General features: G+C 45.1%; 1 protein-coding gene across 2 annotated transcripts in view; it reads left to right on the top strand.

Annotated features, from left to right (window-relative positions):
* Positions 1-14,083, top strand: part of LOC120933643 (alpha-2,8-sialyltransferase 8F-like) — a 43,557-nt gene that overhangs the window by 18,692 nt on the left and 10,782 nt on the right. For both annotated transcript variants that reach the window (XM_040346957.1, XM_040346958.1), the window contains 2 exons: positions 1,048-1,134; positions 7,440-7,584. In XM_040346957.1, the coding sequence (XP_040202891.1) occupies positions 1,048-1,134; positions 7,440-7,584 (232 nt within the window). The remainder of the gene's footprint in view (positions 1-1,047; positions 1,135-7,439; positions 7,585-14,083) is intronic.

The raw sequence follows: 14,083 nt of genomic DNA on the forward strand, positions 1-14,083 counted from the left end.
ATGAATTACCCCTGCTTTATGAGGGGTAAAGTTATGCCGGTCAAGCGTCTTACGTAAACAGCGTATTTTGATACGCCGGACGCAAATACGTTCGTGAATCGGCGTGTCTAGCTCATTAGCATATTAGACGCGGAAATATACAGAAGTGCCCCTAGCGGCCAGCGTAAATATGCACCCCAAGATACGTCGGCGTAGGAGACTTACGGCGCTCTTATCTTGGCAACCGTGAGGCGCGAAGATACAACGGCGCACATTCGGACGCACGTGGAGATACGCTGTCGTAAGTCCTTTGTGAATCCGGGCCATAATGTTTGGGGGTTCTAAGTGATTTTCTAGCAGAATATACAGGATTTTTACTGGTTGTAAGCAACAAGTGTCAAAAAAATTGTCTTTAAATGGTTAAACAGAGAACTCCTACACACTGTATCTCTTATCTCCGACTTGGCAGGCTGCCCAGGAGGGAGAAGTCGCTTCCACTGGAAACTTCTAAGGCAACTTACATTTGACTTCTATTACAGAAGCTTTTTAGCAAGTCGGGCTGCTGAAGTTTTATCGTTTTTTTTTTTTACAGCAAAATCGGCCGATGCCGATTAATTAAATGCCAAATATCGGCCGATATATCGGCCGATATATCGGCTAGTCGATATATCGGTCGACCACTATACATAACCCAATCTTTTTGTAAAATATAAAAGATGAAGTTATGCCGAGTAAATAGACGCCAAACGCTTCATGCTTTAAAATTGCGCACGCAACAGCGGCAAATGACGTAAATTTTACTATCCATAGGTGACGCTATAAAACCCTTTAGGTTCAGATTACCAAAAAAAAAAATTCTCCCACTAACCATAAAGCCTAAGGCATTGTTTACTCCCACTGGTGCTGGGTAATTTTTTTACTCCCGCTGGCCATAGTCCGGTGTCCTTAAAATCTAAAGAACAATAAAATGGCCCCTTGTTCAGAAAGTTGGGAGACCCCTGCTCTTAAATTTAGAAGTGCTGTCGTTTGGAGGTAACAGGTTTCTTTTATTTTCTTCTTTCGACACAGACTTGAACCTGATGACTTCAGAAGGCTTGTTAATGATCTGGGGCATTGTCCATGGCATTACAACAAATCTGAACACAATAAACTAAGGTGAGTATTCCCTATAATGTTTTCTTTTTTCACTATGACAAATCTTTCTGGAAGATTGGAGATATAGTTTAGATCAGGGTTCGACAAACCCTGGGTGCCAGGTCGCATTTGCGACTAGAATTAGTGACCTGGGGCAGCACAGCTGGGGTATCCTGTCTCCATGCCCCCCCCCCGGTGCGATCACATTGGGCCGCGCTGGCTGGTAATTGAGGCCGCGGCTTTGAGGCCTATGCTTGCTTTTGGAATATGTCGCCCTCTTGTGGTGGCCGTTGATATGACAAGACAACCAGCCATGCTTATGGCCTGTTTTAACTGCCCGCCCATCTCCTTCCCTTTACTTAGAGCCACCAGTCATTACATATATTTTTTTTATTCTAACACTCTAGAGAATAAAATGGCGGTGGTTGCAATAGTTTTTGTCACAACGTATTCATGCATCGGTTTTACAAGTGCACTTTTTTGGAAGAAAATACACTTTTTTCTATTAAAAAATAAGACAACAGTAAAGTTAGCCCAATTTTAATTTTATATTGTGAAAGATACTGTTACACTGAGTAAATTGATACCCAACATGTCATGCTTCAAAATTGCGCCCGCTCGTGGAATGGCGACAAACTTTTACCATTGAAAATCTCCATAGGCGAAGTTTGAAAAATTCTACAGGTTGCATCTTTTGAGTTACAGAGAAGGTCCAGGGCAATAATTATTACTCTCGCTCTAACGATTGCGGCGATACCTCATTTGTGTGGTTTGAACACCGTTTTCATATGCGGGCGCTGCTCACGTATGTGGCCACTTCTGCACGCGAGCTCGGCGGGACGGGGCGCGTTCCTGGCTCCTAACTTTGTTAGCTGGCTCCTGGATTCCAAGCAAATTTGTCAAGCCCTGCTTTAGATGAATGGGGGTCATGAACCTACCCCTTAATGGGTCACACGACTGTGCCCTTCCTTCAGAGTGTATTCACTTAGAGTGCAGTGCTAAAGTCATAATGCCATCAGCAGAGGTCCATCCCGGGCCAGAGAGCTTCTCTTTGAGGAGAAGATGAACAATTGTGCAAAGTGGCTTTTTGTTGGGTTTTAAAGCTTTGGTGCTTTAAAGCGGAGTTCCACCTAAATATGGAACTTCCGCTTAACCCACTCCTCGCCCCCTTACATGCCACATTTGGCATGTAATTTTTTTGGGGGGGGAGTGGGGGCTTCAGGAGAAGGGGACTTCCTGTCCCACTTCCTCCTTCCGCCGAGGGGCTGGAAAGGCGATTAGCTTAATCGCCTTTTCACAGCCCCTCCCTGTAGACGAGCGCCTGTCCAATCGGACGACGCCCCGCCGCTCGCGCATGCGCAGTGCCGCTCGCGCATGCGCAGTGGGTGCCCGGCCGTGAAGCCGAAAGCTGTCACTGCCGGGTGCCCACACTAGGAATGAAGAGGGGGGGCAAGGAGCAGAGCCCCGGCCGGCGCGTCGCTGGAGCCGTGGAGCAGGTAAGTGTCTGTTTATTAAAAGCCAGCAGCTACACTTTTTGTGAAAGAAAAAAAGTGCAGCGCTAAATATTGAGTGAAGGGATTCAAACAATACGGTAGGTGGTCCAATTCAATGAAATAAATTCCAATAGAGTTGCACCCAGGAGACACTCTCCAGAGTGATGTGGTGAGTGAAAGAAATAAAAAATGTGTGAAACAATGTAATAATGTGGAAAACCACTGGGAGGTGGTGTTCCTGTTAGAAATGTGTGCAACACACTACAGTAAGTGATATAACACCTGTATGTGATAACAAATTGGGGTAAGCCAAGTACAAAATCCAAGACACAAAAAAAGAAAAAAATATATATATATATATATCAGTCCGATATCAGACTAGTATGTGCAGTCTTTAGAAGATGGATTTAGTCCGAATTTCTTAGGAAGGAAAAACAGACAGCCACTCAAAAGGAACTGATGAATAATGATCCTCTCTGGTATATTAATCAGACGATCAGTGTAGGTGGTAGGGACCTCATCAATGATTCACAGTGATATCCAAAAAGATAAATAGATGGATACTCTTACCAGAATACGTGGACACGTCAGCGACGGTATGTCGATCAAGCATGCACGAACTCCTAGGCAATGATGGTGTTGGTAGGAAGCGTTTTGATATGTCAACCTTTGATCCCTGGGAGCCGGTAAAATCCAAGCAGTGGAAAATAGATCTGGCATCCCGAAATCATGTAAAAAAAGGGTAACTCACATGGTGCGGTTAATCCTTAAAAAAGCCTTTTATTGAGGCATGAAAGGCAAGCAAATTGAACAGAAAACTGGATAAAAAACATGTAAAACATATAAAAAAATTGGTAGATAAAAAATAGTACAAGCCCGATTAACGACAGGTACAAGTGATCACGTATATATAAAATGGCGTCTTGAGCAGGTAGCGTATGGGCTATGTACCCGACATGTTTCGAGCAACAGAGCTCTTCAACTGGGGCTACACTTTTTGTAGCTGCTGACTTTTAATAAACTTAAAAAATGGCTGGAAAACCCCTTTAACTCCAACCAAAATAAATTTGTTATTGGATAGAGTGGGAAAAAGTTGGAGCCCTTGTGACACTTATACTACTGTCTATGTCCTCATTGGGGAGATTCTCACTGTTTTGTCTGACAAGTAGGGAAGAATTTGTCCGAACACGTAAACACTGTTAAAGTCTATGGGACACAATCGTGAACAATCAAAAGTGCTCATTTTAAAGGCTTATGTGCAAGTTATTGCCATAACGAGTGTTTGGGGACCCAGGTCCTGCCCCAGGGGACATAAATCGATGCAAAAAAAAAAACGTTTTCAAAATGGCCGTTTTTTCAGGAGAAGTAATTTTAATAATGCTTAAATTGAAACAATAAAAATTTAATATTTATTTTAATATAGTGCCTGGGGGGGTCTTTTTAGTCCAGGGTTTGACAAATTTGCTTGCAATCTAGGAGCCAGCTAAAAAAGTTTGGAGCCAAAAAACACATCCCGTCCCGCCGGCCGGAAATTCCGACAGAAAATGTCCGATGGGGCCTACACACGGCCGGAATTTCCGACCAAATGCTCCCATCGAACATCTGTTGTCGGAAATTCTGAGCGTGTGTACGCGCCATAACCCTTACATTTAACTAACATTTTAGCTTACATGCTAGCACATGGTCAAAGATCCATAATCCAAGTTCATTGTTAAAACATATCTGACACAACAAGGATACTAATGCATTTTACCCTTTTACCGTAAAACTCCATTTACACTTCCAGGACGACTTTGGGAGGCAACTTGGACGCGACTTGAGTATGAATCACAGCGCGACATGAGGCAACTTACAAGGCAACTTCAAGTTGCCTCCAGGACAGGAGGCTTTCCAGTGGCCAATCAAACAACAATCAGCTCTGTGGGAGGGAGGGGGTTTCCCGGCGTGCATTGCTCCCACTGACGTCACTAGGACGTCAGTGGTTTCGACGTGAGCGTGACTTGCGACGCGCGTGTTTGTGAATCGGCGTACGCAAACGACGTTAGAAAATTCAAATTTGACGCGGGAACGCCGGCTATACTTAACATTGGCTGCGCCTGATAAAAGCAGGGGTAAGTATACAACGGGAAAACTGCTACGGAAACGTTGTAAGAAGACTGCGTCGGGTCCGCGTACGTTCGTGAATTTGCGTATCTCGCTGATTTACATATTATTCAAGGTAAATCAGCAGGAACGCCCCCGGCGCCATTTTTAAATCGAAAATAAGATCCGACAGTGTAACACATTGTAACACTGTCGGATCTAAGCCCTATCTATGCGTAACTGATTCTATGAATCAGGCGCATAGATAGGGCCAGTGTAAGTCAGAGATACGATGGTGTATCTGTAGATACACCGTCGTATCTCTTTGTGAATCTGGCCCATAGTAAGTAGAGTTAAGATTAGGGTTAGCGCTAGGGTTGGTATGGGTAAGGACTAGGTTTAGAGCTATGGTTAGTAGAGTTAGGATTAGGGGTGGAGCTCGGCTGGTAGGATTATGAGTAGATCTAGGGTTGGTAGGGTCAGAATTAGGGTTAGAGCTAGGGTTAGAAGTAGGGTTAGAGCTAAGGTTAGTATAGATAGGATTAGGGTTAGAGCTAGGGTAAGTAGGGTTAGGATTAGTGTTACAGCCAATGTTGGGCTATGTTTTGTGCGTTAATGGGTCGAGGATTCCAGCTCAAGGACGTCATATAACATCCTGGACATTCAGCGGGGATATCTGAATGATGGGTGCAGCTACAGGCATCATTCAGATATCATTATTTTCTGCCAGAGATTCTGTGCACAGCAAGAATGATCATAGCGGCAGTTCCACCGATTGATCGTTCTATTGGGGCATCCCCCACTCCCACCACCATCCGGTGCTTCTCCGGGCTCCCCCGTGCCATCGGGGACCCAGAGAAAGAATCGGCTGGCGCCGGATGACGACCTTAGAGATTTACGGTGACCAAATGGTCACCAGTCCCCAGATGTAAACATAGCCGTAATCGCGGCTGTCTGCATGAGATCGGTGATTTTTTTTTCTCGATCTCATGCTTTTCAGCCTGGAGAGAGATGTGGGATTTTATTGACCCCGCATCTCTCCATAAAGAGGACCTGTCACAATAGATTCCTATTACAAGGGATGTTTACATTCCTTGTAATAGGAATAAAAGTGATCAAAAAATTAAAATATAAAAAAAAGTGTAAAAAAAAAAATTAAGTAAAAAAAAAAAAAAAAAAAAATGTAAACGCCCCTGTCCCAGGTAGCTTGCGCTCAAAAGCAAACACACACCTAAGCCCCGCCCACATATGTAAACGCTGTTCAAACCACACATGTGAGGTATCATCGTGTGCGTTAGAGCGCGAGCAACAATTTTAGCACTATAGCTCCTCTGTAACTCTAAACTGGTTAAAGCGTCGCCTTTGGAGATTTTTAAGTACCGAAGTTTGATGCCATTCCATGAATGTGCGCAATTTTAAAGAGCGACACATTGGTTATCTATTTACTCGGTGTAACATCATCTTTCATATCATACCAAAAAATTGGGCCTATATTACGTTTTTTTTTTTTTTTTAATTCATGAAACCGTTTTGTTTCCAAAAAAAAGGCATTTGAAAAATTCTTGCGCAAACACTGTGCGAGATAAAAAGTTGCAATGACCGCCATTTTATTTCCTAGGGTGTCTGCTAAAAAAACATATATATAAGTGCAAATATGCGCCGTTGTATCTGTGCGCCGTGCCCACAAAACTAGATACGCCTGAAAATAGGCTTCATCCGACCGACGTAACTTGCCTACGCCGGGGTAGAGTGTGTGCATATTTACGCTGGACGTATTTGGCGCACCCATTGATTTTCTATTCACATATGCAAATGAGGGAGATACGCCGATTCACGAAAGTACGTCCGTCCGACGCAGTGCGCGTAAAGTCATACGGCCAGCGTAAAGTTATGCCCCATGAAGTAGGTGTAACTCAGCAGCATCCATGCAAATGTCTGCACCAGGGAACTCAAGCCGTCGTATTTTACGTTGTTTACGTTGGACGTGAATATGGCTGGGCGTAGGTTACGTTCACGTCGTAGGCAGTGATCCATCGTATCTTAGGGAGTAGATCAGACGTGATTCTGAGCATGCGCACTGGGATGCGTCCACGGGACGGCGCATGCGCCGTTCATTATACGTATCTGTCTGAGCCTCAGCCCATCATTTGCATGGGGTCATGCCTCATTTGCATGGCTCACGCCCACTTCCACATACGCCGGCTTACGCCTAGGAAACCCAGCGCAGATTTGGCAGCACTGGCTTTGTGAATCCAGTGCTTGCCTCTCTGCGCTGCGTCGGCGTAGCGTAAAGAAGATACGCTACGGCGGCATAAATATGCGCCGATGTATGTGAATCCGGGCCATAATGTTTGGGGGTTCTGAGTCATTTTCTAGCAAACCAATTATGATTTTTATGATGTAGGAGAGGAGTGCCAGAATAGGCCCGGTATGGAAGTGGTTAAATGACATTCTATGACCATCAGGAACCACCTGAATACCACTGAGAAAAATCTTAAATTTGTATTTCTTGTTGCATTTGGCCAAAATAGCGAAGGACATACATTACAATTCCCACATCCTTATTCTCTAATTCTATATACATCTAAAAGACTGGCTAGAGTTTAGCTATACGCATCTACTTTTCAGAGGGGTGACACATCTTAGGGCACCCCATTAGAAGCCTATCTTCGGGGGGATATATGTATGATCAATACATGAATAATAAACTGTGGATTGGACAGAAATATCAGCTGGTGTAATCTTTGACAGGTTGGAGTTACAAAATTGCTGCAATGCGCGAAGCATGTTACTGACCACCAAGCAAAATGCTCCCCTTGGAACTATACTGAATTATGAGACGAACCCCAACAAAAATATTACAGTGACAGAGGAAATCTACCGAATGCTGCCAAAGGTATCACTTACTTGGAAATAACTGTAAAAGTTGTTAACATAATTAAACATACTGGAGGAGGCATATTTTAAACCCAGATATGTATGTGCACTCTCTAAGGCAGCCTTTCTCAACCTTTTCAACACAGAGGAACCTTTGAAATAGCATTCCGGTTTCAGGGAACCCCTGCTAAAAATGATTATATCTACAACGCACAATACATTAGTGTGATAGTCAGTGGGAAGAACGTTCCTTACACTTGTGGTCATTGGGAAGTGTTACCCCCTTACAGATTGCTAAAAAGATCAATGGTGTCAGTGGGAACTTATCTGAGGGGCAGAATGTTCTCTAAGCTCAAGGAACCCCTAGCAACCTCTCGAAGGAACCCTGATTGAGGAAGAATGTCAATTACACTTATGGTCATTGGGAAGTGTTACCCCCTTACAGATAGCTAAAAAGATTAATGGTGTCAGTGGGAACTTATCTGAGAGGCAGAAGTTGCTCATAGTTTAAGGAACCCCTATGAACCACTGGAGGAACTCAATGGTTCCATGGAACCCTGGTGAAGGAAAAATGCTCCTTACACTTGTGGTCATTGGGAAGTTTTACCCCCTTAGACCTCGTACACACGACCAGTTTTCTCGGCAAAAAACAGCAAGAAAACTGCTTCTTGCCGAGATTACCGTTCGTGTGTACGAGGCATTCAGTTTTCTTGTCAGGAAATCTGGCCAGAATCTTGACGAGAAAAAAAGAGAACCTGCTCTCTTTTTTCTCGTCGAGATTCTTGTCGGCCTGTTTCCTGGCGAGAAACCCAAGAGTGTGTATACTTACCTGTCGCCGTGGAAACCTGCACATGCTCGAAATGACTTTGACGCATGCGCGGTAGTTTCCACGGCATATGTGAAGCAAGATGGCGGAGATGCCATTCAATGTGACGAGTGTATTCTCGACGTAAGCGATGACGTCCCCCGCGTTCTTTCCTTTCAAGAGAACCGCAGTTCTTTTGAAACAAAAGTCTGTACACTCCGGCGGCAAGAGTTTCTTGCCAAGAATCTCGTCAGGGAAAACAACGTGTTTTTCCTGACGAGATTCTCGGTCGTGTGTACGAGGCTTTACAGGTAGCTAAAAACATCAACGGTGTCAGTGGGAACTTATCTGAGATGCAGAAGTTGCTCATAGCTCAAGGAACCCCTAGGAAGCTTTGGAGGAACCCTGGTTGAGGAAGCACGTTCCTTACACTTGTGGTCATTGGGAGGTTTTACCCCCTTACAGAAAGCTAAAAAGATCAATGGTGTCAGTGGGAACTTATCTGAGAGGCAGAAAGTGCTCATAGCTCAAGGAACCCCTAGGAACCGCTGGAGGAACCCAAGGGTTCCATGGAACCCTGGTTGGGGAAGAACGTTCCTTACACTTGTGGTCATTGGGAAGTTTTACCTCCTTACAAACAGCTAAAAACATCAATGTGTCAGTGGGAACTCATCTGAGAGGCAGAAGTTGCTCATAGCTCAAGGAACCCCTAGATAGCTTTGGAGGAACCCAAGGGTTCCATGGAACCCTGGTTGAGGAAGAACGTTCCTTACACTTGTGGTCATTGGAAAGTGTTACCACCTTACAGATAGCTAAAAAGATCAATGGTGTCAGTGGGAACTTATCTGAGAGGCAGAAAGTGCTCATAGCTCAAGGAACCCCTAGGAACCACTGGAGGAACCCAAGGGTTCCATGGAACCCTGGTTGAGGAAGAATGTTCCTTACATTTGTGGTCATTGGGAAGTTTTACCCCCTTACAGACAGCTAAAAACATCAATGTGTCAGTGGGAACTCATCTGAGAGGCAGAAGTTGCTCATAGCTCAAGGAACCCCTAGGAAGCTTTGGAGGAACCCAAAGGTTCCATGGAGCCCCGGTTGTGGAAGAATGTTCCTTACACTTGTGGTCATTGGGAAGTGTTACCCCCTTACAGATAGCTAAAAAGATCAATGGTGTCAGTGGGAACTTATCTGAGGGGCAGAAATTTCTCTGAGCTCAAGGAACCCCTAGGAAGCTTTAGAGGAACCTAAGGGTTCCATGAAACCCTGGTTGAGGAAAAATCCTCTAAGGGCTTTCTGTATGTAGATAATATATATTCTTGCTAAGTGACCTCAGCAAAGAGGCTGCCATGACACATATGACCAGTGGTTTTCTCCGGGAACCTCTGCTGCAACCATGTGTGAAGAAACCCTTTTGTTAGACCACTCATTTCAAAAACAATCTTCCCATATATGCACAATTAATATGCACTATATTGTCATATGTATTGGGACACTTGATTTTTTTTACACACACATGGGGCTAGATTCACATAGATTAGCGGATCTTTAGATCCGCGTAATCTATGTGATTTACGATCCGCCTGTGCAATTTAGCGAGGCTAGTGCAGTATTCACAAAGCACTTACCTTGAAAATTGCACCGTCGGATCGTAACTCCCCCAGCGGAATTCAAATTCCGCGGCTAGAGGGAGTGTACAATTTAAATCAGGCGCGTTCCCGCGCCGATTTAACTGCGCATGCGCCGCCGGCGAAATTTCCCAGTGCGCATGCTCCAAATGACGTCGCTAGGACGTCAGTGTTTTCGACGGCCATCCGTATTCCAGACCGACTTACGCAAACGACTTAAAAATTTGAAACTCGGCGCGGGAACGACGGCCATACTTAACATTAGCTACCCCTCATATAGCAGGGGTAACTATCCGCCGGAAAAAGCCGAATGCAAACGTCGTAAAAAAAAAGCAACGGGCGGGCGTTCATTTCTGAATCAGCGGTTCTCCTCATTTGCATATCCGACGCGTAAAAGACCGAGGCGACACCTAGCGGCCGGCGGGAGATTGCAGCCTAAGATCCGACGGTGTAAGTCACTTACACCAGTCGGATCTAAGGCAGATCTATGCGGAACTGATTCTTATGAATCAGTCGCATAGATCCGACCGGCTGGACTCAGAGATACGACGGCGGATCGGGAGATCCGCCGTCGTATCTCTTTGTGAATCTGGCCCATGAACTTTAAAGGCATCTCAGTTTTAGTCCATATGGTTCAATATTGAGTAGGCCCACTCTTTGCAGCTATAAGACCTTCAACTCTTCAGGTCTAGGAGTGTGTCTATGGGAATGTTTGACCATTCTTCCAAAAGCGCATTTGTGAGGCACTAATGTGGACAAGAAGGCCTGACTCGCAGTCTCCGCTCTAATTCATCCCAAAGGTGTTCTATCGGTTTGAGATCAGGACTCTGTTCAGGCCAGTCAAGGTTCTCCACCCCAAACTCGATCATCCATGTCTTTTTGGACCTTGTTTTGTGCACTGGTGTGCAGTCATGTTGGAGCAGGAAGGGGCCATCCCCAAACTGTTACCACAAAGTTGGGAGCATGAAATTGTCCACAATGTCTTGGTATGCTGACGCCTTAAGAGTTCCCTTCACTGGAACTAAGGGGCCAAACTCAACCCCTGATAGACAACCCCACATCATAATCCCCCCTCCACCAAATGATTTTGGTCAGTGCACAATAAAATAAAGACATGGATGAGCAAGTTTGGGGTGGAGGAACATGACTGGCCTGTACAGAGTCCTGACTACAACCCAAAAGAACATCTATGTGATGAATTAGAGTGAAGACTGCGAGCCAGGCCTTCTCATCCAACATCAATGCCTGACCTCACAAATGCGCTTCTGGAAGAATGGTCAAACATTGAAGAGTTGAAGCTGTTATAGCTGCAAAGGGTGGGCCAACTCAATATTGAACCCTACAGACTAAGACTGGGGTGTCATTAAAGTTCATGTGCATGTAAAGCAGGTGCCCCAATACTTTTGAAGATATTGGGCTAGATTCAGCAAGAATTTACGTCGGCGTATCTATTGATACGCCGCGTAAATTCAAAGCTGCGCCGGCGTATCTTCTTTCTGTATTCAGAAAGCAAGATACGCCGAAATTAGGCTAAGATCCGACTGGCGTAAGTCTCTTACGTCGTCGTATCTTAGTTGCATATTTACGCTGGCCGCTAGGTGACGCGCTTCCGTAGATTTCAGCGTAGAATATGCAAATGAGCTGGATACGCCGATTCAGAAACGTACGTGCGCCCGGCGGATTTTTTTACGTCGTTTGCGTAAGGCTTTTTCCGGCGTAACATTACTCCTGCTATATGAGGCATAGACAATGTTAAGTATGGACGTCGGGACAGCGTAAAATTTTGCGTCGTTTACGTCGTTTGTGTAAGTCGTTCGCGAACAGGGTTGTTTTTTTATTTATTTTTTAACAGGACAAGGAAGCCAGCAGTTGTGCCCGTGTCTCTCCCTGCAACAGCTAAAAGTTGGCGGGAGGGTTTTCACTTTTCAGCTGCTGCCGAGAGCCGCACAGGGTATCCTGTAATTGCCCCACCTCCCCTCTGGTGTTTGGGCCCCCCTGTGTGCCCGGGCCACCTACAGGAGGACTGGTGGTCCCCCCCTATCAGAGGCCCTGGTGGCCAAGACCATACATCGGTTTAACAAGGCAGGTTCCACTCAGAACAGGCCTCTCCATGGTCGACCAAAGAAGTTGAGTTCACGTGCTCAGCGTCATATCCAGAGGTCGTCTTTGGGAAATAGATGTATGAGTGCTGCCAGCATTGCCGCAGAGGTTGAAGGGGTGGGGAGGTCAGCCTGTTAATGCTCAGACCATACGCCGCACACTGCATCAAATTGGTCTACATGGCTGCCGTCCCAGAAGGAAGCCTCTTCTCAAGATGATGCACAAGAAATCCCACAAACAGTTTAAATACATATTAGAAATTGGAAATATAGCAGAAGCGTTCATGACAATATGGGGAATGCTTCTGCTATATTTCCAATTTCTAATATGTATTTAAAATGTAATTAGTTATTCATATATTTTACAGGTATTCATATTTGTGATGTATATGATATCGTGACTGCGATATTGCGGCGGACATATCGGACACTTTTGACACATTGCGTTTTTTTTTACCAAAAACATGTAGAAGAATACGTATTGGCCTAAACTGAGGAAAAATTTGTTTAAAAAAAAAATAAGTTATATTTATTAAATCAAAAAGTAAAAAAATATTGTGTTTTTTTCAAAATTGTCACTCTTGTTTTGTTTAAAGCACAAAAAATAAAAACTGCAGAGGTGATCAAATACCACCAAAAGAAAGCTCTAATTGTGGGGAAAAAAGGAAGTTTGGGAGCCACGTCGCACGACCGCGCAATTGTCATTCAAAGCGTGACAGCGTTAAAAACTAAAAATTGGTCTGGGCAGGAAGGGGGTGAAAATGCCCTGTATTGAAGTGGTTAAATTGGAATTTTTTTATTCAAATAATAACTTTTTTATTGCCTTAAAATTTCCAAATTAGAGGTTTTTCACAGTTTTCTAAGCATCAATGAAATTATCAAAGAAATTGTCTAAATTGCGCCCCCACCTCTGCAGGCGCCTGGGTGCAATCCACCCTGTGCACCCTACCTAGGATCGGCCTTGCCCACCACTCTCCCGCGCCCTCCACCGCTTCCCGGAGCCGTCAGTAGCAGTGGAGGCGATCGGGTCCTGTCTCCTGCTGGGTATGGAGATGAGTGAGGGGAAGATGTCCCCCACCCGTCTCCATACCATAGCAGGGCGGAAGCAACATCAAAATGTCACCTCCGCCCATAGCTCTTAACCTCTTGACCACTGGGCACTTAAACCCCCTTCCTAACCAGACCAATTTTCAGCTTTCGGTGCTCTTACAATTGGAATGACAATTACTCAGTCATACAACTTTGTGCCCATCTGAAATGTTTGTCCTTTTTTTCCCCACAAATAGAGCTTTCTTTTGGTGGTATTTGATCGCCTCTGGGTTTTTTATTTTTTGCGCTAAAAAAGAAAAAACACTGACAATTCTGTAAAAAAATAAAAAATAAATCTTGCTTCTGTCATATTAGCGGGTATTGCGGAGTATTGGGGGTATTGCGGAGTATTGGCGGTATTGCAGAGTATGGGGGGTTATTGCAGAGTATGGGGGGTTATTGCAGTGTATGGGGGGGGGTTATTGCAGCGTATGGGGGGGTTATTGCAGAGTATGGGGGGGTTATTGCAGAGTATGGGGGGGTTATTGCAGAGTATGGGGGGGGTTATTGCAGTGTATGGGGGGGGGTTATTGCAGCGTATGGGGGGGTTATTGCAGCGTATGGAGGGGTTATTGCAGAGTATGGGGGGGTTATTGCAGAGTATGGGGGGGTTATTGCAGAGTATGGGGGGGTTATTGCAGAGTATGGGGGGGTTATTGCAGAGTATAGGGGGGTTATGGGGGTATTGCAGAGTATGGGGGGGTTATTGCAGAGTATGGGGGGGTTATGGGGGTATTGCAGAGTATGGGGGGGTTATGGGGGTATTGCAGGGTATGGATTTTATTGCAGAGTATTGCGCAGGGAAGGATGGATGGCTGGATCTGTGACTGCAGTTGTCACAGATCCAGCCACAGCAGCTGCTGCTGCCTCCGCTCTCCCCCCTCTCCTCTCACACTGTAC

Source organism: Rana temporaria, chromosome 3 (assembly GCF_905171775.1).
Source record: "Rana temporaria chromosome 3, aRanTem1.1, whole genome shotgun sequence".
Classification (NCBI taxonomy): Eukaryota; Metazoa; Chordata; class Amphibia; order Anura; family Ranidae; genus Rana; species Rana temporaria.